The 25859-nt window shown below is 40.3% G+C and overlaps 1 protein-coding gene across 2 annotated transcripts in view; it reads right to left on the reverse strand.

Moving 5' to 3' along the window:
• The window catches only part of PALM2AKAP2 (PALM2 and AKAP2 fusion), a 532981-nt gene that overhangs the window by 40339 nt on the left and 466783 nt on the right, over window positions 1-25859 (reverse strand). For both annotated transcript variants that reach the window (XM_044660528.1, XM_044660536.1), the window contains one exon: window positions 594-2985. In XM_044660528.1, coding sequence (XP_044516463.1) covers window positions 594-2985 — 2392 coding nt within the window. Of the gene's footprint in view, window positions 1-593; window positions 2986-25859 lie in introns of those variants that run through there.

Genomic DNA, 25859 nt, shown 5'->3' on the forward strand with positions numbered 1-25859 from the left:
TTTTTTTGTGTTTGTTTTTAATAGAATCAAAAATCTATTTCCTTGTGCAGAGAGAATTCTTTCACTCAGCTTAAATGCAATGGAACTCATGAGCTTACCATGATTAGTAAGAACCAATTTTGGAATTCGTGAACACTAAAGTTAGCATTAAAGTGCTTAAAAAATGTTTTTTTCCTTAAAAAAAGCGACAGAGGCTAGTTTAAAAGAAGGCTTAAGATGGAATGAAATTTATTTCATTCTAGTGTGGGACTCTCCCTCTAGCCCCAAAGGGTACCGGACGGTGCCCTCTCAAACGTGTTTTCTGTCAGGTCCCCAATAACCCATCTCCTGTTCAGAGCTCGCTAGGATCGCCCCTTTTCAACAATGGTGGATCTCGAGTGCAGGATAAACTTGGGTGCTTAGTCCCACTGCCGTCATCCACCTGGCATCTGAATTCTCTTATATCCCTCTTTACAAGTGTAAAACCAGAGATCAGGGACTGTGAAACATTTAAATTTGCATTCCCAGCACTTCACTCGGTATTTAACCCATTGCATATACTCCATAAATGCTTTTTTAAAAATCCCTTCCCATATTCTGCTTGAGACACTTACCGGGTGCTGTTTTGTAGCACACTGTTCTGGAGGGCAGGGTAGGGGCGTTCTTCACCCGGGGGCTCTGGGTTGTCTGTAAGACTTGCCTCTGCCTTTTCAACTCCTCTTCTCTCTCCTGGGCCGCTCGGATCTCTTCTTCTATCATGGACAAAGTCCTCTGCTTCCTGGATCTTAGCTTAAAGGGTCCCACGGTCACCTCCGATTCCTGAGTGGCCAAGAGGGAGGCCGTGCTCCTGAGCTCAGCCGCCTCTGAATACTTGCTAAAATAGCTCACTTCTGGCCTGCTCTCCTCGACGTGCACAGGATGAACCACGGGAAACTGCTGCGGTGCCGGCCCTTCCCTGAGTTCTCGGCTTTCCTCCGTCCTTATCTTTGGTAACACATCTCTTTTTTCTTGAACGGGAGAAGACACTTGAGGTGGCTTAAAGGAGCTCTGAGGCTTATCTGAGCTGGGGGCCGCTGCCCCCCCTTCGAGCCGGTCTTCCCCCGGGCAAGCTTTCGGGTCGTCCTCGTTTGCTCTGGAAATGGCTCTGTCGGCCTGCTCAGCGATGGCTTGTTGGATGGCGTTCTGCACCAAAAGGCCAGCGTGATATTCCAGGGGATCGTCGGCCAGCAGGGAATCTCCGAGCAGAGAGGACGGGGAGTAGAAGCCGTGGTCGCTGAAGGACTTGGACACTCCTTCGGCCCGTCCCTCGGAGGGGAGGTCCGTCTGGGGGGTCTGGGGCAGAGAGAAATCTGTCAGGGAGTTTTCCTGGAGGGCGTTCATCGTCTCGTTGGACGCGCCGCTGTCGCTGAGGTTGTCCATGCTGAAGTCATTGGACAGGGTTTCTAGCACCGTGGTGCCCTGAGACCTCACGGAGAGCTCTTCTAAACCAGAGTCCAGCTCCTCTGGGGGCGACGAGACGTAGACAGACCTCGTGAAGGGGTCTAAGAGGCCGGGGTCCTCATCCTTCACCACAGTGAAGACAGCCCGGGCGCTTGTAAACTCGCCCTCCTCCGCCCACAGCTTGGCTTTTGAGGGAGATTCCTTTTCTGGGCTCCCAGTACTGTTCTGGCCTCCTGAAAGCTGGTTCTCGGGCCCACAGGAGACCTTCTGCCCCTTCGATGCCGATATCCCATCATCCTCCATCCGCCCCACGCCTGACACGGGTCTGGTGATGGTCGAGGACTTCTCTGAGAAGCTGGAACCCAAAGGTCTATAAAAGGGCTTGATGGAGAAGAGTCGGGGCGCTCCCTGGCCCCTGCCTCCGATCGGCCTCGAATTCTCCATCAGCTGAAACTGCTTCCTGGCGGCGGAGAAGTCTATCTGCTCTGTGACAACATCCTCCTTCGGCGCGCCAGAAGGGTCCGCGAGGTCCAAAGGACATTCTTTCTGTTTAGGGGAGGCTGCCATCGGGGAAGGCTGAGGTGGGGACAGCTGCTGCTGGAGCAGCTGCTGCTCTTGCTGCTGCCTCTTCTCCTTGCGTTCCTTGTATTTTTTATGTGACTCCAGAGACTCATCGTCCAGTTGCTCCTCTAGGGTCTTCTCCTGGGGTGGGTTCCACCATTTGGTGGCGATGGCTGGATTTTTTTTCACTGCCTGACTCCGGATGAGTTCTCGCCTCTCTTTTTCCAGCTCCAGCATCTCCTCGGATGGCCTTACTTTTCGGACCCTATACGTTTCCTTCTCGCTGCCATCATCCTCGAAAAGTTTGGATGGCTTCTTGTCCTCATGGAAGGCACGTAATTCAAATTTAGCTTCTTTTTTCAGAGTGGTGAGGGTAGTAGTCTCTCCATCCCGGAAAGAACCCTTTGAACTGGTTGAAGAGCTGGGGCTCACGGGAGCTTGAAGGCAATCCCCAAGCACCTCCCTCTGGCCATCTGGAGAGTGACCGTTTGCCCTGAAGGTGTCTGCCATGACGTCCCCTTGGCTCAGCCCGAGGAGAGGAGGGGCTTGCCTGCCAACGAGGAGAACCGCTTCCCTCTCGGTGGCGGCTTCTATGTGGTTAGTGGTGTGGACGGAAGGACCCGAGCCGCCCACAGTGATGGTGACGCCTGGCTCCGGTGAAGACGTCCCGTTGTAAGTCACATCAGCAGCAGAGTCACAACAGTTGGCCTCTAGAACTTCATCTAAATACTGGATCTCTCGAGCCACCTCGTTATCCAGGGATTCATGGTGGTGGTCTGAGATGAGGCCATTATGGGGGGAATAAAAAGGAGAGGAACTGTCCATGGAATGTGATGCTGAAGAAACCCCAGAGACACTTTTACATTCTGCAATGGGGATTTCAATTTCCATGTTCTTGTTGCAGCTGGGGGGAAGAATGCTGGTGGGAGGTTCCAGCAGATTGGCACTATAGGGATCTCCACCTTTTGTCAATCTGATTTCATCCTCGAGAAGCTTGTGAGGTTTCTGAAATAGAGAAAAGAGAAAGAAAAAGCCAGCATTAGACACCTTCACTGCCTATTTCTCTTATCCAACTATGCCACATAATTTTCTGGGAGAGCTACTGAAAAAGCCAGAAAACTTTCTCTCTCTGATCCTTTAGACATCTCTCCCTCTCTGTCTCTGTCTCTGTTTCTCTCTCGGTGGAAAATAGATATATTTGAAATATAAATAATATTCAGTGTTTCATGTACATAAATTACATATTAGATCTAAGACTCAAATTGCATACTTTTTAATAGTTTCATGGTTTAACTATTATTAACAGTAGTTTGTTATTAATTAGTTTGGTTAATATTTATTTATTAACTAATATAATAGTTTAATGGTTAAGGAGCTAATATTTCATTTGAGGGGGCAATGGAAAGACTACTGAATTTCTAGTTAGGAAGCTTGGTTTTTCAAATTTCAAATTCTAGGAATACATATTTCTTTAAGAAAATTTTTCTTATTTTGAATAAAGAGAAGTATTACAATATACATAAAAAGCTAGAAAACCACAACACGTACATGAAATGACAAATATACTACATGTACCTAATATTACATATACCTTATTCCTTTTAACAGAGGTAGCTAAGTGAATCAGCTGGGAAGACTGTAGACTGAGCCACCCACTTACCCCTCCTTTTTTTTCCCCCCTTTAAAAATTGAGTTCTAAGGGGGTAGCTGGGTAGCTCAGTGGATTGAGATGGGAGGTCCTAGGTTCAAATCTGGCCTCAGACACTTCCCAGCTGTGTGACCCTGGGCAAGTCACTTAACCCCCATTGCCTAGCCCTCACCACTCTTCTGCCTTGGAGCCAATACTATGTAGATAAGAGTTTAAAAAAAAAAAATTGAGTTCCAATCTCTCTCCTTCCTGCCCGCTCCTTTCCTAACCACTGAGAAAACAGTCAATATGCTTATTATTACACTATATACAGGGCAGTTAGGTGGCACAGTGGATAGAGCTATGGGCCTAGAGTCAGGAAGACTCATCTTCCAGCATTCAAATCCTGCCTCAAGACACTAGCTGTGTGTGATCCTGGGTGAGTCACTTAACCCTAGTTTGCCTCAGTTTCCTCATCTGCAAACTGAGCTGGAAAAGGAAATGGCAAACTAGTATCTTTGCCAAGAAAATCCTAAATGGGGACACAAAGAAGCAGATGTGACTGAAAGGACTGCACAAGAAAAGGCATAAGTATGATTTTATTTGTGTGTGTAATTATGATTATACATGTGAAATCATGCAAAACCTAATCATGGAAACCAATTAAAAGCATTTGGACCAGATTTCATCCATACTACTTGCAGAACTCAAAAGGAGCGACACGATTTAAGATTCACCCCATGTGACGTAGTCCTACTGATCCTTGCGGGGTGGGATACAGAGGCAGTTTTTATGAGAAGAAATGCCACTGAGTTTAAAAATCATAACCTTTCAAGAAGCTCTGGCCCACTTTTCTCTGTGGAATCAGACCTTTTTTATGAGCTAGATTTAATGCAGGAGGCAAGGAATTTTTAAGTGCTACCCAAAAGAAACCATCTGAAAATAGCACAGGCTTAAAATGAATGGTCCCTTTACATGTAGAGGGGCCCTTTGGACACGGCTCTATTTAACACATACATATACTGTTAATACTAAAACTCAGGTCATTAAACAAAAACGCTCTGTTTTCCTCTCGTTGCTAACTTTTATGGGCACTATTTTTAGTAGCAAATTAAATTACAGATTAGATGGCCTGCTTGTAATTTCTAAAATTCCCCAAATTTTGTTATTTTAAAAGTTTGTTTATGTAAGCAAATTCATGTTGATAGAGAATAGGGTGGCTTAACATACTATCATTTTTGTCATTCTCACGTCTTATAATTTGTATTTTTTGGTAGTGATTTCTCACAGGGGAATGAAAAAATTTTAAGATCAGTTTCCATCCCATGTGATTTTGAGATTTATCCAGAAGATACATTTTTTAATTCCAAGTTTAATTTCTTCATATTAAAGGACACCAAGTCTGTGTAGCAAATACAGAAATAAATTCTGTTCCTTGAGGTAGACCCTCTTCCCAACCCCAAAATGAATCATTTACCTTATCCAGTTTTATTTTCTCTTTATAGATGGATTTAACAAAAAACAAAAAACAAACAAACAAACAAACAAAAAAAAAAACCCTTTATCTTCTGCCTTGGAATCAATACAAATACTGGTTCCAAGGCAGAAGAGTGATAAAGACTAGGCCATGGGGATTGACTTGCCTAGGGTCACACAGCTAGGAAATGTTTGAGGCCAGATTTGATCCCATGACTTCCCATCTCTAGGTCTGGCTCTAAATCCACTAAGTCACCTAGCTGCTCCAGAGACCCATCTTTTTAAAGGCTTTATTTTTCCAGTGATGTCATGGAATTGTGGATCATGAAACATCATACTGGTAAATAAAATAAAATTCTAATAATTATTATCATAAATTATTGTATATTGAACATTATTATAAATAATAACCCAATGAAATATCTTATTAATGTGTATTATAATGACAAAATTTTAATAATTATGTTTAATAAGTTCTCTTAATTATTTGATCGCTAAAATAATAAATTAAATGTTTTGCTTGCTCAAAGGGATGATGAATGATGGTTTATGCAAGAATATATGATCCATTGAAAAGGTGGGATAAAAGTTAAATATTCCCAGCATAAAGGCCTATGACTTTTGAGCACTTGAAACTGGTTTGTGTCTTTTGTGGAAAGAGTTAAATTCCTTACTAGTTGTGTGACCCTGGGCAAGTAATTTAGCCTCTGTCTGCCTCAGAGTTCTCAACTCTGAAATGGGGATAATGATAGCACCTAATCCCCAGAGTTGTTGTGAGGCTTAAATGAGATACCCTTTATAAAGCATTCATTAAGAGTAGTGGCTGCCATGTGTGTCATTTGAAATTATTGTAAGCCCTGGAAGACTATGTCTCCCAGGACTCTCTGCTACAACTTCCCCTGACAGCTCCCACTTCCTTCGGGGGAGGTGTCAGGGAGAGTATAAAAGGGAAAGTTTGGCGCCTTTTAGCTCTCTTGACCTTGGGGGCTACCCTGAGATCCTGATCTCTCTCTTGGCACCTTTTCCCCTTTCTTCCTACCTCCTAGTTCCCCCTAGACCTTTCCCTTTCTAATTAAAATAAAACCTAGCTATTCAAACCCTAAAGTTGCTCTCTGATCATTCATTAGGGGCTCTGATCGATTTCCCCCACCAGGGCTGGAAGCTACCTTCCTTTCCCTTCCTCTACCTTCCTCTCTCCTTCCTCCCTTCATTTTCACCACACACATATAACAAGCATTTAATAAACATTTATTTATTTCCTTCCTCCTGGGCTGGCATACAACCACTTTGCAATACAGTATTAACAAATACAGTTTATAATTTTTTAAAAATCCTTTAATAATATTTTTTAAAGCCTGGAAAAGAAGAGCTCAAATATAGAATCACTTTTTTTCCCCCCTCCCATATCTTTGGTAACATTTCTTTTTTATCAAAACTGGGGGGTGGGAGGGGGGGAGGGAGAGAATATGTGGTTTTGCAAAGCAGTCAATCATAAAGGATCTGGAGAAAATTCTTAAATCAAGGCTGGTCACTACCCCTCAGGGCTTGTCTTAGAAGTGGGAGAAATGGAGTCCATACTGGTGACCTTCACAAACCACAAGGAGAAAGCAAAATGAAGAGAACATGATGTAGTGGATGGAATCCTGGACTTTGCATAAGGATTCAAATAATGCCTCAGACAATTTACAAATTGTATGACTCTGGACAAGTCATTTAACCTTTGAGTGACTCAGTTTCCTTATCCAAAAAAATAAGACTCAGTGTGAACCTGATGGCTGCCTCTCAGATCCATTGTAGTTGTAAATCTATAAGCCTCTAAAAGTTACTGGGTATCTGAAATCAGATAAGGCATAAAAATCCTCTCCTCTCTCTCTCTCACCATTAAAAGCTAGGTGAATAGAGTGCTGAATCTGGAATCAATAAGATATGGATTCAGATATAGTCTCAGACACTTATTAGTGGGGTGTCCCTGAGAAAATGACCTGTGCACCTCAGTTTCTTCATCTATAAAACAGAGGTAACAGGATTGGTGTGAGGATAAAGTAAGATGTTTATAAAGTATTTTGCAAACCTTTAAGTGATATATAAATGTTTTACCTATTATTTTAATGCATTATATAATAGATTAATTTAATATTCATTAACACAAATGATATAAATGACATATAAAATAGATATATAAATTAAATTAATATAATTATCGAAAAATGATAAAGCTTAAAATGTAAATGCACCTGGAAATTCACATTAAGATAATAAGGCACTAGAAGCCCATCCTTTTCTAAAAAGCAGTTTTACAAAAGAGGGAAACAGGTCCAAAAGGACACTGGGAAGCTGTGAAGGGGATGAGGGAGGGGAGTATCATGGTGGGGAGTGGGGGGCATGTAATGAAGTTTTCTTTCCTTTCCCAAATATCCCTAGGACTGACAATTCTTGCAAATAAATGGCATGATCTAAAATCTCTTGCTACCCTCCATAAAAGCCCTATCATAGAACAAACAGCTAATTTTAATCTCATCATCCTAAATTAAACACAAGTAGAATACTACTGCACCAAGAAGTATCACCTGGTGTAGTGCTTCCTAACCTTTTCAAGTCTAAAGTCCTTTTTTAAGGAACCAAAACTTTTTAAGGAACCAAAAAAAATACCCAATTGCACAATAAGTAGGTAAAGAGATTAGGAGATAAACATGAATAAAGCACCTACCAGTGACTTACTCATGGCTACAGGGGCAAAATAGGAACTCGGGCCTAGCACCCTATCCACTGTACCATCTACCAGTATTTACTGATAGGTGCTGAGAGTTCGGTGACACTTTAAAACAAAAATGTATTTCAATAATCACAACAGCATTGATACATAAATATATATAATATAATAATTTTTTAAAATACTTTTTCCATTCTTTACCATCAGAGTTTACTCACTGTCTGACTACCTTATGCCAGAAAAACAAAAAAGCAAACAAAAAACATTTTTTTCTAATATATTGATTCCGTTGTACAGTTTCAAATACATTTTAATTCCCTAAAATTCATTTGAAAGAATCACTGAATCCACACAGTAGCTTTTGGTTATTACATTTTTCAGTTACATTTGACTGTTACCCCACATGGGGTTTTCTTGTCCAGGATGCTAGAGCTTTTGCCATTTCTTTTTCTAGCTTATTTGACAGATGAGGAAACTGAGACTTAACTAACTTCCCCCAGGGTCTGGCCCTCTCCCTACTTTTACCACCTTGCTGCCCATTGTGTGTCACAGGCATTCAACACATATGGACCAACAACATCTGTGACAGGACATGGTCAAAAGGAGCAGGCCAGGGGGGCAGCTGGGTAGCTCAGTGGAGTGAGAGTCAGGCCTAGAGACAGGAGGTTCTAGGTTCAAACCCGGCCTCAGATACTTCCCAGCTGTGTGACCCTGGGCAAGTCACTTGACCCCCATTGCCCACCCTTACCACTCTTCCACCTATGAGACAATACACCGAAGTTAAGGGTCTAAAAAAAAGAGCAGGCCGCACGGGCCTCTCACAGTTACTTTCTTTGTCCCGGCAGATGAAACATAAAGGTAGAAGATGTAAGGCCAGAAATGTCTTTCTTCAAAATGACCTTTTCTGCCCCTTAGTGGAGCTCTATACTTATATCCTATTAGAGAAGACTCCGAGAGCCTGCTAGAAGAAGGCTTGACCCCTACCTCATGGTCAGGCCTGCCTCACCCACATCCCATGTATCAGCCCTTCTAACTCAGTGCTAACTTCACAGCCTATGACTTTTATCTCCGTGTTGTCCACCAAAAATAGCTTTCTCTGTGCCAGACACCAGAAGCTCATTCTATCTGGGCTTGAAAAACCAAATGGAATCCAGCTGAGCTTAACCTTGGTCAGGCCTCTCCCCAGATGGAATAATTTGTGGGTTCTACCATTATCCCAAAGGCCAAAAGCCTGTTCCATGGTGGTTGGTGCCTCTTGGAATGTTATGTTATATTTAACCTCCTAGACTTTAGTCTGTCAGAAAAAAAAATAAACAAAATCAAGTTTTCGGGAGCATCCTTCTTAGGAACAGAATTAGAAGACATTTGTGTCCTTTGCCAATTTAGTGCACCAAGAATTTAGCACACCAAAACCAGGCTCCATGTTCTGAACATTTCCAGTTTTAAAATAAATATTTCCATTTTTAATGTCTGTATTTCCACCTTCAGAGCATTCTCAGGAACAAAGATTGTCATGAATTATGCTTTTGTTTTTTGGAGTCCTACTAGGTTTGGTAACTCGCCATATCATGTCTACCTGGGTGTTTGGTACTTTATAAGGCAGCTAGGCGGCCACAGAGCACTGGGACTTCAGTCAGGAAGATTCGGCAAAATCTGTCCTCAGAACTGGGGTTCAAACTCTGACTCTTCAGTGGAGAAAGTGCTGGGCTTGAAGTCAGAAGTCCCAAGTTCAAATCCATTTTCAGACCTCTGTCATTTCACATCTGTTTGCCTCAATAGCACCTACCTCCTAGGTCACATTAACATTCAAATGAAATCTCTCTGGGCCTCGGTTTCCTCTAGCTATATAAATCTGTGGTCTTATGATCTAATCCACTTAGAAGACAGTAGGTGATCTTATTTCTCAGCCTGTGTAAAAAAACCAGAATGCTTGTGTTCTTTGAACATTTACCATTATGATCACTCTTCTTTTTTCTCCCAGCATCCTGGCCTAAATATACATACAGTGACCTGAATTACTCATATATCAGAGGCCACTGCTGTAAAACCAACTTTTTATTCTCTAAATAATCCAGGTTACTTCCTACCCCAAACCAAGGTATATCAGTAGAAAAAGTTCTCCTTTTCCTACCCCATCCACCTCCACATAGAAAATAGGTGTCCTGATTCTTTAATCTGGTTAAAAACATATTTCACTAGAAATATAAACTTAAATGAATAGGATATGAAATAAGATTTCCCAATTGCTCTAAGGTCAGGGAAAATGGGCCCTTTCCCTTTTTTACTTCTCCTTTTTGAAATCTTAGTTCTGAATGTAGAGGATATAGTGATATAATCTAAGGATTCATTTCTTATGACATGGTTTGGGTACCTCCTGCCCCCTCAAAAGGTATCCAAAAAGTTTCCACAGCTGCTAAGACTCTATAAAACACAGGATTTATTTTAGGTCTTAGCTATGTTGGGAGATGTTGGGAGCAAAGGTTGAAGGGGGAAGGTGGGGATAGTGATGGAAGAGTTCTATGTTTTTTAATTATTGTTCAGGCATTTGGTCATGCCCAATTCTTCGTGGCTCTGTGGACTGTAGCTATCCATAGTTTTCTTGGCAAGGATACTAGAGTGGTTTGGCATTTGCTTCCCCACTGGATCCAGTAAATTCTTTTGCCCAGGCAATCAGAGGTTGAGTGACTTGCTAAGAGGTAACTAAGGCAGGATTTGGACTCTGGTCTTCCTGACTCCAGGCCCAGTCCTCTTAACCACTGAGCTACAGATTTGTAGTGAAGAGAAGGCAAAGACCAAACCTAATCACCGACCCATCTAGGTGTCAGAGAACAGAAAGTGGTGCCCTGATGGGTCTAGAATGAGGTGTTGATCTGTCTTGCTTGACTATATTTATTACAAGGGAGAGGGGGGCTCCACTTAGCGGTTTTCTGGCAGATTAACAACTAGATCACTGAAAATACAAAATACTTTTAAAATTTTCTCTGTATTACTAAGAGTTTTCTATCATCTTAAGCCTAGACAATCTACTAAACAACTTATCAAGTTCTGCTCTGATGCATTTGCTGATTTCCAGAGTATAAATGCTCACAGAAAAATTTAACAATCATCACTTGATCAGATTAGAGCTGGCTTCAGCATTAATTCTAGTTTATTATTTGTTGAGTGGGAACATAGCTAGGTGGCTCAGTGGATGGAGAACCAGGACTAGAGCCAGGAGGTCCTGGGTTCAAATTTAAATTCAGACACTTGCTGGGGCAAGATACTCAACCCCCATTGCCTAACCATTATTGTTCTTCTGACTTGGAATCAATACACATATTAATTCTAAAATGGAAAGTAAGGTTTTTTTGTTTTGTTTAGTTTTAAAGAAAGCAGGCTCCTAAATAACCAGTATCTGATACTAGTTCATAATATCTTGACTCAAAAGCCAGAAGGCCACTTCCAGACAAATCATCTGATCCAAAATCTGCTTGTTTTTATAGATAAGGAAAACTGAGGCCCAGAATTGCTAAATAATTTACTCAAGGTCACACAAGTAAAGTAAATAGCAGGATGGAGATTTAAACCAAAAGTCCAGGGAAATCCAGGAGCCTTTCCAATGCACCTCAGGCTGCCTTCTGGACTGGGCCATGGATCTTTCTGGGGAATTAAGGAGGATTGTATGACAGTGCATCACTATCATCCCCACCTGGAGGGAATATGAAGGCAAGAGTCACAGGGAAGGGGAAAGGAGCTCCTATTGACAGGAAGAGGGAGAAACAAGACAAATTCTTCTCTTCCTAGTCTCTCTGGTACTCCCAGGAGCCAGGAAGTGGAGGGGAAAGGTCTCCTGGTGGTAACCTGAACAAAAAATCTATTTAGTCCCAGGGAGCCCTTCCTTTCTGTTCCTCCTCCCCTTCCCCCAAGTGAAATTTCTTCCTTCCTCCCTCAGAAACTACTGGTTGGAATTGGCAGTTTGAAATCTGATCTTTGTTTTTGGAGTCCAAGCTCTTATGGAGATGCAGACCCTCCTAGTTAATTACCATTGGACTTACATGATAATCCTGGACATCTCAGTTTTAAGACAACTGTTATTCCACAGCTGCGGCATTCAAGCAGCTGTGTACAAAAGCATGTTCCTGTTGTGTTATCAGAAGCTAAGAAAACCAATAGGGCCTCTCTACTTCATTCTAATAGTCCATCTTGGGGATAGGGATAAAATGGAAAGGAAGAAAGGCATAAAACTCACTTATTCAATTCTCTTTTTGCTCAAAAGAAAACAAACAACAACAAAAAACTACACACATAAAGGCAGCGCAGCATAAAAATTATCTACTTCAAGGACTTTGTGGATACACTGGAAAAAGAGACTCAATTTTGTACCTGGGGTTTGTTGAATTTTTTTTATTCATCTCCCCAGGGGCCAAATCACATAGGATGGAGGTGATAATCTAAAGAACCTTGATTTCATCATCACAGATGGCAACTCCTCCACATTTCATGAGTTGCCATGGTTAAAAAGCAGCCACAAAAACTTATCAGCCCCACTCCCTGCCCTTCTTAAAGTGCCTCCTTATCGATGTTGACAAGTTGCCAGCTTAATGTCTGGAAGCACATCTGGAAAACATTAGGGTATTATTTGATGAACACATTTACAACTTGGGACTTTTGGAAAAAATATTCAGCTGTATGTGTGTTTGTCTTTTGGAGGAGAGTAGGAGAAAAGGAAGAGAGTCCCAGCCTCTTCTGCATCACGACTATGAAAGGATCTGTTCTTGCCGTTAGCCAGATGCCCAACTCACTAGGCAAGGTGGCTGGCAAACACAGGTAAAGCTGCTGAGTTTCCTTTCTGAATGAATGGATGCACTTCAGTTTAAAATCTAGAATAGCTGGTAATGATCTCTCACTTGGCACTCCCTCTATTTGGTATTATAAGATTTCTCCTTAAGAATTCCTATGAGTGCCAGAAGTTGCCTTTGAAAAGAGCTTCTAAAGGCCACACCAAAATAAAGAGATTATTATCACAGTGGTGAGGATGGTGGGTCCCTGAAGCTCCTGGAAGCATTTTTGAATTAGTAGACTTTGTTGACAATGAAAAACAAACTTAATTTTATCTACCTTCCTTCCCCCCCCCCCCACCCCCCAGCAGACTCCATCAAACCACAGTCTCAAGTAGGGATTCTTTAACCTTTTTTTGTGGGTCATGTACGCCTTCGGCAATCTGTTGAAGTCAATGGAATGTTTCCAAATGTGTAAAATAAAATGTTCCAGATTATGAAGAAAACCAATTATAGTATATTGAAAAAGTTAAAAGCTATTGGGGGGAAAAAAGTTTAGGGACCCAAGGTTATAAGAACTCCTGGACTTTTGTATTTCACATCAATGTATTTATGGTTTTATTTGGGAGTTTTGGTTATGTAGAAGTTTGCTCTTACAATAATAATCAATATGGAAGTGTTTTCCATGACAATAAAAATATTTTTTAAAAAGACAAAATTAAAAAAAACAACTCCTGGACTTTAAGAATGCTTTTTGCTTTTTTTAACAGTCAAGATTCCAAATTTATATATCTCCAAAATAAAGGGGCTATGAAGAAAAGTTAGCAGTACCAGGAACGTGATTTATAAGTAGTAATACAAAGTTTAGTTACAGAGGAAGGAGAATGAGAAGACAACACACCAACATATTCTGTTGTTTAGCCTTATGATTAAAGGCTATTTAGTGTCTCCAAAACAAGGGATTCACTTGTGTCCAGTGAATGGACAGAAAGAAACAGGATAATGACCAATGCCACAAATGCCAGTCGCTTTGTTGAGAAATGTTGTGAGAAGAAGAAAAATTGAAGGGTAATTTGGCACAGTAAGTTCTGCAAAGCAATTTATCCAGACAGGATTTGATTTGAGAAAATGGAATCACCAAAAATGTAAGCTCTTAATTAGATAATTAAAAATAAAAATGATGAAATAAAAAAGACTTATAAATAAGCTCCTTAACGTCCTGTCCCTTGGAAAAGCTTGGCAAAAGACAAGACCTATTAAGGTTGCATTGCATGTCTGGAATGTCCGCATGCCCTCTGACTTTGTATTTTCTCTTTCCCTCTTTATCTCCTAGAACTACCTACAGTTTAAAAGAATGTGTGAAAAATGAAAAGCCACCAGCCCAAGCTGTGCTAGTCCAAACTGAGCTGGCCCCGACTCTCTGGCCCCATAGGACTGATTACCCGGCATGGCGCACAAGCCCAGAACCTAGGAATTCCTCATCCAGCACTCCTCAGGACTGAAAATCAAGCCTGACCTTTCTGATTAGAAATGGAAAGTCAGAAACCCAGGTCAGTCAGCAAATTCACTTACCCCTGCCCTGGCGTGTGAGTCCCAAGCGTCCTCTGTCAGACACTGCCTAGTTTTTTTTTTCTTTTCTTTCTTTCCTCAGACAGATTCCTTCACACTGACTGGCTCATCTAGGCAAATTCCTCCCTGGCTCCTTATGCCTCCTTACAGTGATGTCACAGATTACCCCCCCCCCTTTTCACAAGGAGGCATTTCCCTTGCAATTCCTCCCAAGTTAAAAAAAATAACAAAACAAAACAAAGTCCAGATTCCCCTTGGAAAATACAAAAAGCATCATTAACCTCCTACAGACAGCCCACAGAGTGGCAGAGGTCCCTCCTATTTCCCCTCTCCCCACCATTACTTTGCAAAGATTTTCAATTTTTTATCTATGTGCATATTGCCCACCCCTCCCTGCTCCTATCCCACCCCCAGGATCATAAACAGTCCGAAGGGGTGGGGAAGGGTGGGGTGGGAGAGGGAGAGGGAGAGGGAGAGAGACAGAGACAGAGAGACAGATGGGGGTGTGGGGGGGAGAGAAACAGAGATGGGGTAGAGACAGAAAGACAGAGAGAGGCAGGCAGAGAGACAGAGAGACAAAGAGAAAGGAGAAAGACATAGACCGAGAGATGGAGAGAAAGAGGAGAGACAGAGACACAGAGAGTGACAGAGAGAAGGGAGAGAGAGACAGAGTCCTCAGTGCTTAGCAGTCCCTGAACAAATGATTCCTGGATTAAATTTGATGAATTTGATGAATCTGAAGTTTGAAAGCAACAAATGTCTGGTTTCCAAAGGCAAAATATGGAACCAATACCTTCTTAGTAATCGATGGTGGCGGTTAGGATGAAGGGACAATTTCTTAAACTAAATTAAACCTTTAGGTGAAGGGCTCTGGACTGAAGGTCCACGAACGTTAAGATATATATTTTGATGATTATTTCAATATAATTGATTTGCTTTGTAATCCTAGGCTTTTATGCATTTAGAAAACAAATAGGGAACATTTACAGAAAGCTTACTGTGTGTGAGGCACTGTGCCAAGCATTTAGAAAATTATCTTATTTGATCCTCACAACAATCCTGTGAGAGAGAGCCTATTATTATCCGCATTTTACAGATGAAGAAAATGAGCCAATTAAAGGTTAAATGACTTTCTCCAGGTCACACAGCTTGGAAGTATCTGATGGGAATTGAACTCAGGTCTTCCTGACTCCAGGCCCAGCACTCTATCCATTTTTCCAACTTCTGAGAAAGGGTCCATTGGGTTTACCAAACTGCCAAAGGCTTCCATGATAGGCAAAAATCTTCACATGCAATATTACTTTGGAGGTAACAAGATGCTCCTGAAGAACTTCACTCTTCATCCGCCAACCTAATGGATACCAGAACGATTTGTCATTCCCAAATAGCAGGTTCCCTGGCTGTACTCTGAACCTCCAGACTCATCCTAACCTCTCTGAGGCAGAGCTTTGAATCAAATTCCTTTAGATTACAGAGGACTTCAATATAGGGGGCCAATCACAGAGGTAGGAAAAGAATTAGGCACATCTGACCCGCTCCTTTTTCAGAAGGCCACTATATATCCCCAAAGCTATTATTTTTAATTTAAAAATTAAATTTAATTAAATAAATTTTAAAAAGTAAGTGTAAGCTCATACATAAGATTTGGGGCTGGCTGGGACCTTAAAAGATATTTAGTCTAACCTTGTCATTTTCACATATAAAGAAAATGAAGACCAAAGATGGGAAGTAACTTGTCCAAGGTCAGAGGCAGTAAGTGGTATTCCAAAGATGGAACTGTGAAACTAAATCTAGTGTTTTTTCTACTATAGTTCACTGTTGCTTCTCACTAGCCAATTGATAAGCCTTTATGAAGCCCCTAGTATGTGCCAAGCACCCTGTTAAGTCCTGGGGGTACAAAGAAGGTAAAAGACTGCCCCTGCTCTCAAAAGAGCTCACAATCAAGCATCAATAATAGTCATAAGCTCGATTCTGTGTCCTTCTAGGTCTGAACAAGGCTATTTTAACGTGCCCAGAACTCTTTACTCTTGGCAGCATCTGTTTTAGAGATGCTACTTTCCTGGGGAGGAGGATGAGGACAGGTTATGGTGACAGAATTGAGAAAAATGAAACCAACAACCAAAATCCTTTCAGCCTCTTTGCTGATGTGTGATCATGTAGGGTGTGACTGTCCAGAAGAATTTAACATGAAGACAACTGCTTGCCCTTCTACCCATCACCTAAAATGCAGATCCTGAGCCTAAAGGTAGTTTCTGTGGGAACAAATTCGCACTGCTGGTTTAATTTTGCCTGGTGCTGTAACCTGAACTTCAATTTCATTTAATTCTATTCAGGGTGACTGGAGAAATATGAAGCTATTTTTGCAATGAGAGCCTAGTAGAGAATGCTAGCGATAGGTAAAGGACAGACTGGCAAGAGATGAGAGCCTAAATGCCTGAATTTGAGGGTAATGAGTAAAGGCAGACAAGTCACTGTGCTGACTCGCCCTCCTTCCTTGATTAGGGCAGCTAGGATCTAGAGTCAGAAAGGCTGGAGTTCAAATCCAGCTTCACATTCTTGTTACCTGTGTGACTGTGGGCAGGTCACTTAATCCGGTTTGCCTTGGTTTCCTCATTTGTAAAATGAGCCAAAAAAGAAAATTGCAAACCACTTTTAGTACCTTTGCCAAGGAAACACTAAATGGGGTCGCGAAGAATCAGACACTTACTGAAACCACTGAACAACATCAGAGATGCAAATTATGTTGAGATTTTTCTCCACAGATCTTAAAAAGCCTTCTCCTATTTTATCTTATTCATGACTACCAAATACCAACATACTGATGAAGAATCTATTTCATTTATTTTTAAATTTCAATGTGGCATATTAAATTAGCACTCAAAAGGTTATATACTTGAAGGAAACTTGGATGAAGCGAGGTAGGGCTGTGGACGATACCTGGAGTCAGGAAGATTCACCTTCTTGAGTTTAAATCTGGTCTCAGTCACTTACTAGTTATGTGATCCTGGGGCCAAAGGGGTCACAAAGTGTCAGATATGAATGAAAAGACTCAACAACAATGACTTACTTGAAGGAGATTTACCTATAGTAGGAGCATGTTTCTATGGGAGAAAATGATTTTTTTTTAAAGGGAGGTAGTTATCAGCATGTTCCTATAGTGGAAAATGAAAAAAATTTTTTTAAAAGAAAGGTAGTGATCTTCCTGAACCTACATGGGTTCAGCAGATCTGAATAGTGGATCAAGTACTAGACCTGGAGTAGAGAAGACTTGGGTTTGAATCTTGCCTCCTAAAATGTTCCCTAGTTGTGTGACTTTGAGCAAGGAAGGCAACCTTTCAGGGTGGACTTGACCTCCAAGCCTTTAAATCATTTACTTTAAATCTTGTCAGATGAATCTAATTTCCTTTTTAGAGAATTATTAGATCAGTAGAATTCAGGAATATCACAGATAGAGCATACCTACTAGGTTTTAGTGAGATATGTGACAGAGACTCTCACTAGACCTTTACTGACAAAATACATAAGAGCTTAGTGATAATACATTTATAAACACAGACGACACCCCCCCCCCTTAGTAATTAATGAAGCAATATCATCCTAGGTTGAGGTCTCCAGTGAAGAATCTCAGGGCTTGATTGTTTTTCAAGTTCTATGTAGGATATCTTTGTCAATGACTTCAATAAAAGTATGAATGGCCTGCTTATCAGATTTGTAGTCAACATGACACTGGAAGGGGTTCTTAACTCACCAGATTACAGGATCAAAATGACCCACTGATGGGAACTATATACCAAATCTAACAAGATGAAATGCAAAATTAATGAAGAGTCCCTCATTTGAGTTTTTAAACTTGATTTTCCAAATATAGGCCAGGAGAAATATGGCTAGGTTGTAGGTTGTACAAAAACAAAAAATCTGGTCGTTTTTCATAAACTCAATGTGAATTGGTGGCATGATGTTAAGTTAAAAAAAATTTAAAAAGCAATTGCAATGTTAGACTACATTAAGGAAAGCACAAAGTGCATTTAAGGAGGGAGGTTACAGGCCAGCTAAATAGTCTGCCCCGGCCATTTGGAGAACGATCGGCTCTTGGCAACACATTTTGAGAAAGGTATTGACAAGCTAGGGACAACATGGGGCTTGGAATCAGAACTCAACTTCATGAGTGAGTTAGAATCTGGTGTCAGATGCTCACTAGCTGTGTACCCTGGCGCAAGCCACTTAATGCTGCCCCCCTCAATTTCCTCATCTATAAAATGAGCTGGAGAAGGAAATGGCAAACCACTCCAGTATCTGCCAGAAAATCCCAAATGGGGTCATGAAGGGTCTGAAACTGGATTGAATAATACCACCACCTCTCAGAAGGAACTCTTTCTCCTTTTTGCCTCTGGACAAGTTATAACCTCTCAGGACCTCAACTTTCTCCTCTGTAGAAACAAAAGGTCTAGTCTCCACAAATAATAGTAGGTCCCTTCAGGTGCTTAAAGTTTCATGATTCTAATCAGGACTTGTTACTTAGGCAAGAGGGGAACCAGGGAAAATGCTTGGAAATATAATAATGCAATAAGAAGAAAAGAAACTGTAGCAATATAATTTTGGACAGGCTCCTTAACATTTCATTAAGGATCATAACTTTTCCCCCCAATAACATGTAGAAACAATTTTTTTGGACAATTGTTTTCTGACATTTTGATATTGAGATTCTCTGCCTCCCCTGGGGGTAAATAATCTAATATGGGCTACACCATTGCTTTCATGCAATACATATTTCCATACTCTCTATGAAGGGACAGAAAAGATGTATCATAAATACAACAAAAAATTCAAGGAAATCCAGTAAAAGATGGCATGCTTTGATCTACAATCAGATTCCAATAGCCCCTTGTTTGGTAGTGAAAATCAATTTTATATCATGAGTTCCTTGGGGCTATCTTGAGACCTTGTTTGCTGATAATAGTTTAGTCCTGTATAGTTGATCCTCATATACAGAAATAGTTACTGTATGTACTATTTTCCTGGTTTTCCTCACTTCACTTTGCATTGGCTCATTTAAGTCCTTCTAGGTTTTTCTGAACCCAACTTGTTAGTCATTTTTTATAGAGCAATGGTATTCCTTCACAGCCATATGCCACAGCTGGTTCAGTCATTCCCCAAGTGTTGGATAACCCCTCAGTTTCCAATTCTTTGCCCCCACAAAAAGAGCTGCTGTTTTGTACAAGTAGGTCCTTTCCTCCTATCTCTGATCTCTTTGGGATACAGACCAAGTAGTGGTAATGCTGGGTCAAAGGGTATAAGCATCCTAACTCTTGCCAGACAACACATTCTCCAACTCACCTTGTACACAATCTACTAATTGTATTTCTCCTGTCAAAGAAATCATCTCTGAAACTGAGGGCAAAATTACAATACTCCAACTGTACTGCTTTTTCTATAATCAACAAACTGATGGTGGCATTTTTCTGATATATATATTTATTAAAATGTATTTTTATACCATATCATAAACTTGATAGTCTTAAAAGAAAAAAAAAACCTAATGATGGGTTTACAAAAAGGCAAAGAGAGGGACACAAAGTTTATGGCATTGCTTGACAGTACAGCTTTGAAAAATTAGAAATACCCTGCAATAACCATCTAAACATCTCTTTTGGAAAATGGTGTCCTTAGAAGAGAAATTTTTTTTTTCCTTTTTTTTAACAGGAAGCATTATAGACTTAGATGAGATGAAAGCAATTCCTGAGGGAGATACATGTACCAGTTGGGAAATTTCTATGACCTTCCCTTCCCATTCCCTACCACATTCCCAAGCAAATACCTGAAATTAGATAGTCAAAGTTTCATTCCTTTAGGGTTATCATTACAATTAAAATGTACTCTCCCTTCAAATGATGGCTATTATTAGTCATTTTTATTTTTATTTATGCCATAGCATAAAAAAAGCCCTGAGGGCAACATTTGACAGGAAGAAGGAATAAAGAGCAATAGGAGAGATCTTAAAACTAGGTGGTACAGTTGTATAATGTCAGTCTTAAGAGTTAGGAAGACTCATGTTGCCAAGTTTGAATCTTGGATACTTGCCAACAATATGGCCCTGAGCAAGTCATTTGACATCGTATGCCTTACTTTTCTCATCTATAAAAGTGAGCAGGAGAAGGAAATGACAAACTACTCCAGTATCTTTGCTAAGAAAATCCTACATGGGGTCACAAAGAGTGGGACACAACTGAAAACAATTAAACAATAACCAAAAACAAAAGAAAAGACAGGAAGTCCTAGGTTCAAATCTGGTCTCAGATACTTCCCAGCTATGTGACCCTGGGCAAGTCACTTAACCCCCATTGCCCACCCTTACCACTCTTCTGCCTGGGAGCCAATACACAGTATTGACTCCAAGAAGGTAAGGGTTAAAGAAAAAAAAAAGGATATATTCTGATTACTGCCTTTTCTTATTACTTTTCCCCCCTTTGTAATCCTACATATTTTATGCATTTAAAAACATTATTCTGAGGACTCCCAAGGTTTTAGTAGGCTCTAAAAGGAAAACATGACCCAAAAAGGCTAAAGAACCCCTGATTTCGATTTTACAGAAAGGAGTCTGTTAACTATCTCTAATTGGGAGAATGGTTGGACATATTTTTAAGACAAGTGGGTTTCATTGAGCCTCATATCTTTTCCTTGTGTATGCTTTCAGGATCTTTATCCATTTTCTCAGTAAAATACTCAATCTGAATTTCAAGGGTTTTTTTTTGGGGGGGGGGAAGTAGAGGGAGAGAGACAGACAGACACAGACACACACATACACACAAAGACAGAGAGACAGAGAGTGAGTGGAAGTGCGTGTGTCTGTGTGTATGAAGCTAGGTAGCTTGGTAGATAGAGTCAGGGCATCCTGGATTCAAATATGACTTTAGACACTTCATATGGGCTAAATATATATACGACTTCATTTTAACCTATTTCTTAACCCTTATCCCTCTCTTTTGCCTTTGAACAGGTAAGACAGAAGGTAAGGGTTTAAAAAAAAAATCATTACCAGTGGAAATGCATGTTGGATATGGGTGGTGGGGGTGGGGTGGTCAAGGGGAAAGTAAAAACAAGAATCATGTAACCATGGAAAATTTTTCTAAAAAAATAAAACATGTAAATCTGAAAAAAAAAATCATTTCAGAGAGTTCTGGCAAAATGAACACTGAACATTAAAAAAAAGAAAAGAAAAGAAAAGCAATCCCAACAAAATCTCTTCCCAGAGGTTTAATAGAGCTCGTGAGTTTTGAGCAGTTAACTGAATTGCAATATTTAGAGTGCCCTTGTTAGAGTTCTCTGCCTCTTTGTCTCTAGGTGAAATACGTGCTCAAAAGAAATCTTCCTCACTCTGAGGATTAAATATGTAATTGAAGCATCTCGACAAAAGACAACAGTTCACTGCCACCTCATCTGAAGCTGTGAGCCTTCAGAAAATCTTCTTACTCAGTCTCCCTGGCAATCTGAGGTCCTTTCTGTCCTCATGAGAGCCCTGGCAGACCACATTCCAGGATTTTAATATTTCTGTGAATGTGATTTCTTTATCCTCCACTTTTCCTTCCATGAAAAAGGTTCTCATTCTAGCTCTTACACTTAATCAAAAGTATAATGAGATGGGCCAGGGAGAGGAAGAGATGTGTTTGGGAAAAGTTAATAGAAAAACAAAAATTATCAAGAATTTTTTTTAATGTGTAATGAGCACAAGCTCAAAAGCTCTAATATCTCCCAAGGGAATGTATTTTCCAAGTGCAAAGTAATGTCATTACTATTTCGGGGGACAGATGATAATTTAATGCAATTCTATGGACTTAACAATTTTCTTTTTTATGAGAATGATTTGGATTGCTGCTGTTTGTAGTGATTTGCTTTTTAATGCCTGCCCATTCCCAGAAAAGCTGTTCTGAAGAACATGTGAATAAACAAAATTCCAAATTGGGAGTCATAAATGTCACAAGGAAATTACTACATGATTTCATAAGTTTCTCATGAACAGATCACATTGCAGGAAAACCCCAATGAACTGTTTCTCAAGCAGGCAAGTCATTAAAAACTATCTGGAAATTTGAGACACTTCATTATCTCTTTCTTTATATAAACTAGTTTTACTCCTTTAAAATACGCAGAGATAGAAGACAGCAAACTATTCCCAGGTTTGAAACACTTAATATTAAGAAAGTCCCTTGAATTTAGTAAAACAAACCCTTGAAAATCTAGCAATGAGCAAATAGCATTTTGCTAATTCTATCTTCCTGGGAAAAAAGATCAGATCCTTCATCAGTTTATGAAAAAAAAAAATTAAAGTCTTTCATCATTAGTTTACAAAGTGAACAAATGCTTTATAGCAGAGGCTCCAACTTGAGTCGGCATCAGGAGTGCTGCTGGGAATTCCTGCTACCATGCCAGGACTATCCATTAAATCCATGCTACTATCAACAGCAGGCTTAGACCCTTGTTGGCAGATTGAACCCAAACCAAGACCTGCATCTCACATATTTAATGATCTACCTCTAGAACTCAGCTATGGCTTTGTTTTTCAGATACCAAACCCGGAACCCCAAGGACCACTGCTCTAGGCACTGGAGCCCTCTTTCTACCTCCCACCTGCCTGCCAGTGCCTGGGTTCTCTTCTAGGATGCACATCCTTCCTTATCTCTAATTTTATCATTAGAGATTACAATAAATAATAAAAGAAAATTTCTATTTTCCTTGAAAGTCCAGTTCAAATGCCATCTCTTGGCATTTTCTGATCCTTCCTCCAGTATTATTATTTTATTGCCATCCTTCTTTACCCTCTACCCTAAATTGCCTTTATGTTCTGTATATACTCCAAAGTGTATGTCTGAATATAAGCTCCTAAAAGCATGCTTGTCTTAGCATCCACAGGACCTAGCATTTCACCTCACATTTTGTAACTGATCTAGAAGAGAGTCAAACATTATCTGGGGGCTGGCTCTGGATGGCTGAGTGTGAATCCTGGTTTGGATGCTTATTACTCCTGCGATTGAACAAGCCCTTCATCTTCCTTGGGTTCCAGTGTCTCATCTACGATGATGAAGAAGCCTTCCTTTAGAGAGGCCAGAGATCTGGACTTTCCTGCTTATTATTCTCTCCTTTCCAATGGCAACACTGCTTGTTTTGAACTCCACAGAACATGAAGCCCCTGGCTGGGTACTTCATGTCCCACCCCCTATTTTTCAATTTCCTTTACTTTGTGGTTCTCTCCACTAGATTGTAAGCTCTTTGAAGGCTAGGGCTGTGTTTCTCATTTATATTTCCAGGGCTGAGGAAAGTTCTTAGCATACAGTACCTGCTTCATAAATATTGACTGAATTCATTTGTTGATAATAGTAATATAGTACCTTAAGTTTTTAAGTAGGTTATTTCGTGCAGAAGAAAACATGTGATTTATCACTGATTTGGGGCTTATAAGATTACTCTCTTACAAAAATGAATAATATGGAAACAGGATTTGAATAATTATACATGTAAAATCCATTAGAGCCACTTGTCAACTCCAGGAGAGGGGAGGGAGACAACATGAATCCTGTAACTTTGGAAAACATGTGTAAATTGGATGCTGGAATAAAATTTAAAAAATCTTAAAAAATTAAATTAATATATATTATTTCATTTATCCTTCCAATAATCCAGAGATAGGGGCTATTATTATATCCATCTTAAAGATGAAAAAACTGAGGCTTCAAGAGGTCAAGTGATTTGCCCATGGATACATAGCTAGCAAGTATCCGAGGCAGGAATCAAACTGAGGTTTTTTTGACTTGATGTCCAATACTTTATTTGCTATACCACCTAGTGACCACTATAAAATAAGAGAGCTGGACTAGATGGCATCTGAGGCCCCTTACAGCTTTAGATGTACAATCCTATGACAAGTCCAATGATGCTGAAAAAAATGAACATTTCCATTCTTTTTAAAGCTGATTTGCTCAGTTGTTTTCAATTGTATCCAAGTCTCCATGTCCCCATTTGGGGTTTTCTTGGCAAAGATACTGGAGTGGTTTGCCATTTCCTTCTCCAGATTTTACATTTTACAGATGAGGAAACTGAGGCAAATAGGGTTAAGTGACTTGTCTGAGATACCACAGTTAGTAAGTGTCTGAGGCTGGATTTGAATTCTCAAAGAAGAAGTCTTCCTGACTCCAGACCCAGGGCTCTGCCCACTGTGCCACCTCACTACCTACTCAGGGATTAATAAAGAGATCCTGAGTGCAATTCTGGCTACCCAGCAATAGATTTCCACCTCAACGCTGTTTCTCAGAAGAGAAGATGACCACTACCAGGATGATGCTCTAGCTGGACTAAGAAAGCCCAGGTTGTGTCCTGGCTGACCAAGAGATCTGGACCCTGTGAGCTGCCAGGTCTGAGGTGAAGGAAAAATATTCTACTCATCTGTTCAGCAGTCTCACAAAGGATCTTTACCTTCAAGGTAGCATGAGAGTTAAAGGCCTTTTGAAATATTTTGCTTTTCTGAATTTTTTTGTAACTTTGGGGTTTATATCTTTTTTTTTTTTAAACTCTTAAATATCATAGACTTAAAGTCACTCACTACTCTGTTTTCCTTATTTTGGACACTCTCCAGCTTACCAACATCCTTTAAAAACTCCCAAACTTTCTTTCTTAGAATCAATATTAAGTATCAGTTTCAAGGCACAAGAGTGGTATATGCAATTGGGTTAAATGACTTGTCCAGTCCAGGCCTGGTGCTCTACCCATCACGCTACCCCCTTGTTGCCCTGAGGTTTGTCTTAAGTATTTCCTGGGAAAAGAAAATGCATGACTGTCATATACTGCGCAGGTATATGATGATACATGCCCAGATCAGATCGCCTGTCAGCACCAGGAGGGGGACGGGAAGGGAGGAGGGAGATAAATTTGATCCTATAATTTAGGAAAACTTGTGTGGAGATTTATTATGTGTCATTGGTAAAAATAGAAAAAATTAATTTTTAAAAAATGCCCCATGGTTTTACTATGTTAAAGATGGGAAGAGACAGTCTATGTGAGAAAAACCTGACTCTCCTCAAGTTCCTTATAGATGAACCAGGTCCATGTAGCCCAAAGCCAGAGTCCCATATGGGAAGGGGATTCCAAGGCCACTGGTGGCATCCTGGAGTTAAAAAAAAAAATTTTTTTTTTAATTAAGATCTCTTAGTCTAACATCCCTTCAGTGCTTTCAAGATTTGTAGAACTGTTTCTTCTCCACCCTGCATCTTTTTAAAAGGAAGATGGCTCACTGGATATATTTAGAAATAAATGGGATACAACAACGAAAGGCATCAATAAAAATACTTGGGTGAACATCAGCACGCTTGTTTCAAGTAATATAACAATCACTAAAGAAAAGATCTATTTAAAAAAATTAATAAATCTTCCTCTGCTGGAGCTGTCAGAAGCACAATTTAGTACCTCTAAATATACTTTGTGTAGCCTCCATGAAAATCAGAGCACAAAACAAAATGAAATCTTCAATAGGGTAGCCTCCTCTAATTAAAAAAAAAAAAGTATTTGCCATGCTATCTTCGCATTTTAAATGAAAATCTGTTGGGGGGGGGGGGAGATCTAAATTTTCCAACTATTCTCTCTCACAGGAACAAGAAGACTAAAAAAATGAAATGGCTCACATAAAAGCTCTGGACTGCTTTCATCCTCTCGCCCTTATACCACCTCAGTTTTTTGTTTTCTTATTCGGAGAATGGCA

The sequence above is a fragment of the Gracilinanus agilis genome, chromosome 1 (assembly GCF_016433145.1).
Source record: "Gracilinanus agilis isolate LMUSP501 chromosome 1, AgileGrace, whole genome shotgun sequence".
NCBI classification, from domain to species: Eukaryota; Metazoa; Chordata; class Mammalia; order Didelphimorphia; family Didelphidae; genus Gracilinanus; species Gracilinanus agilis.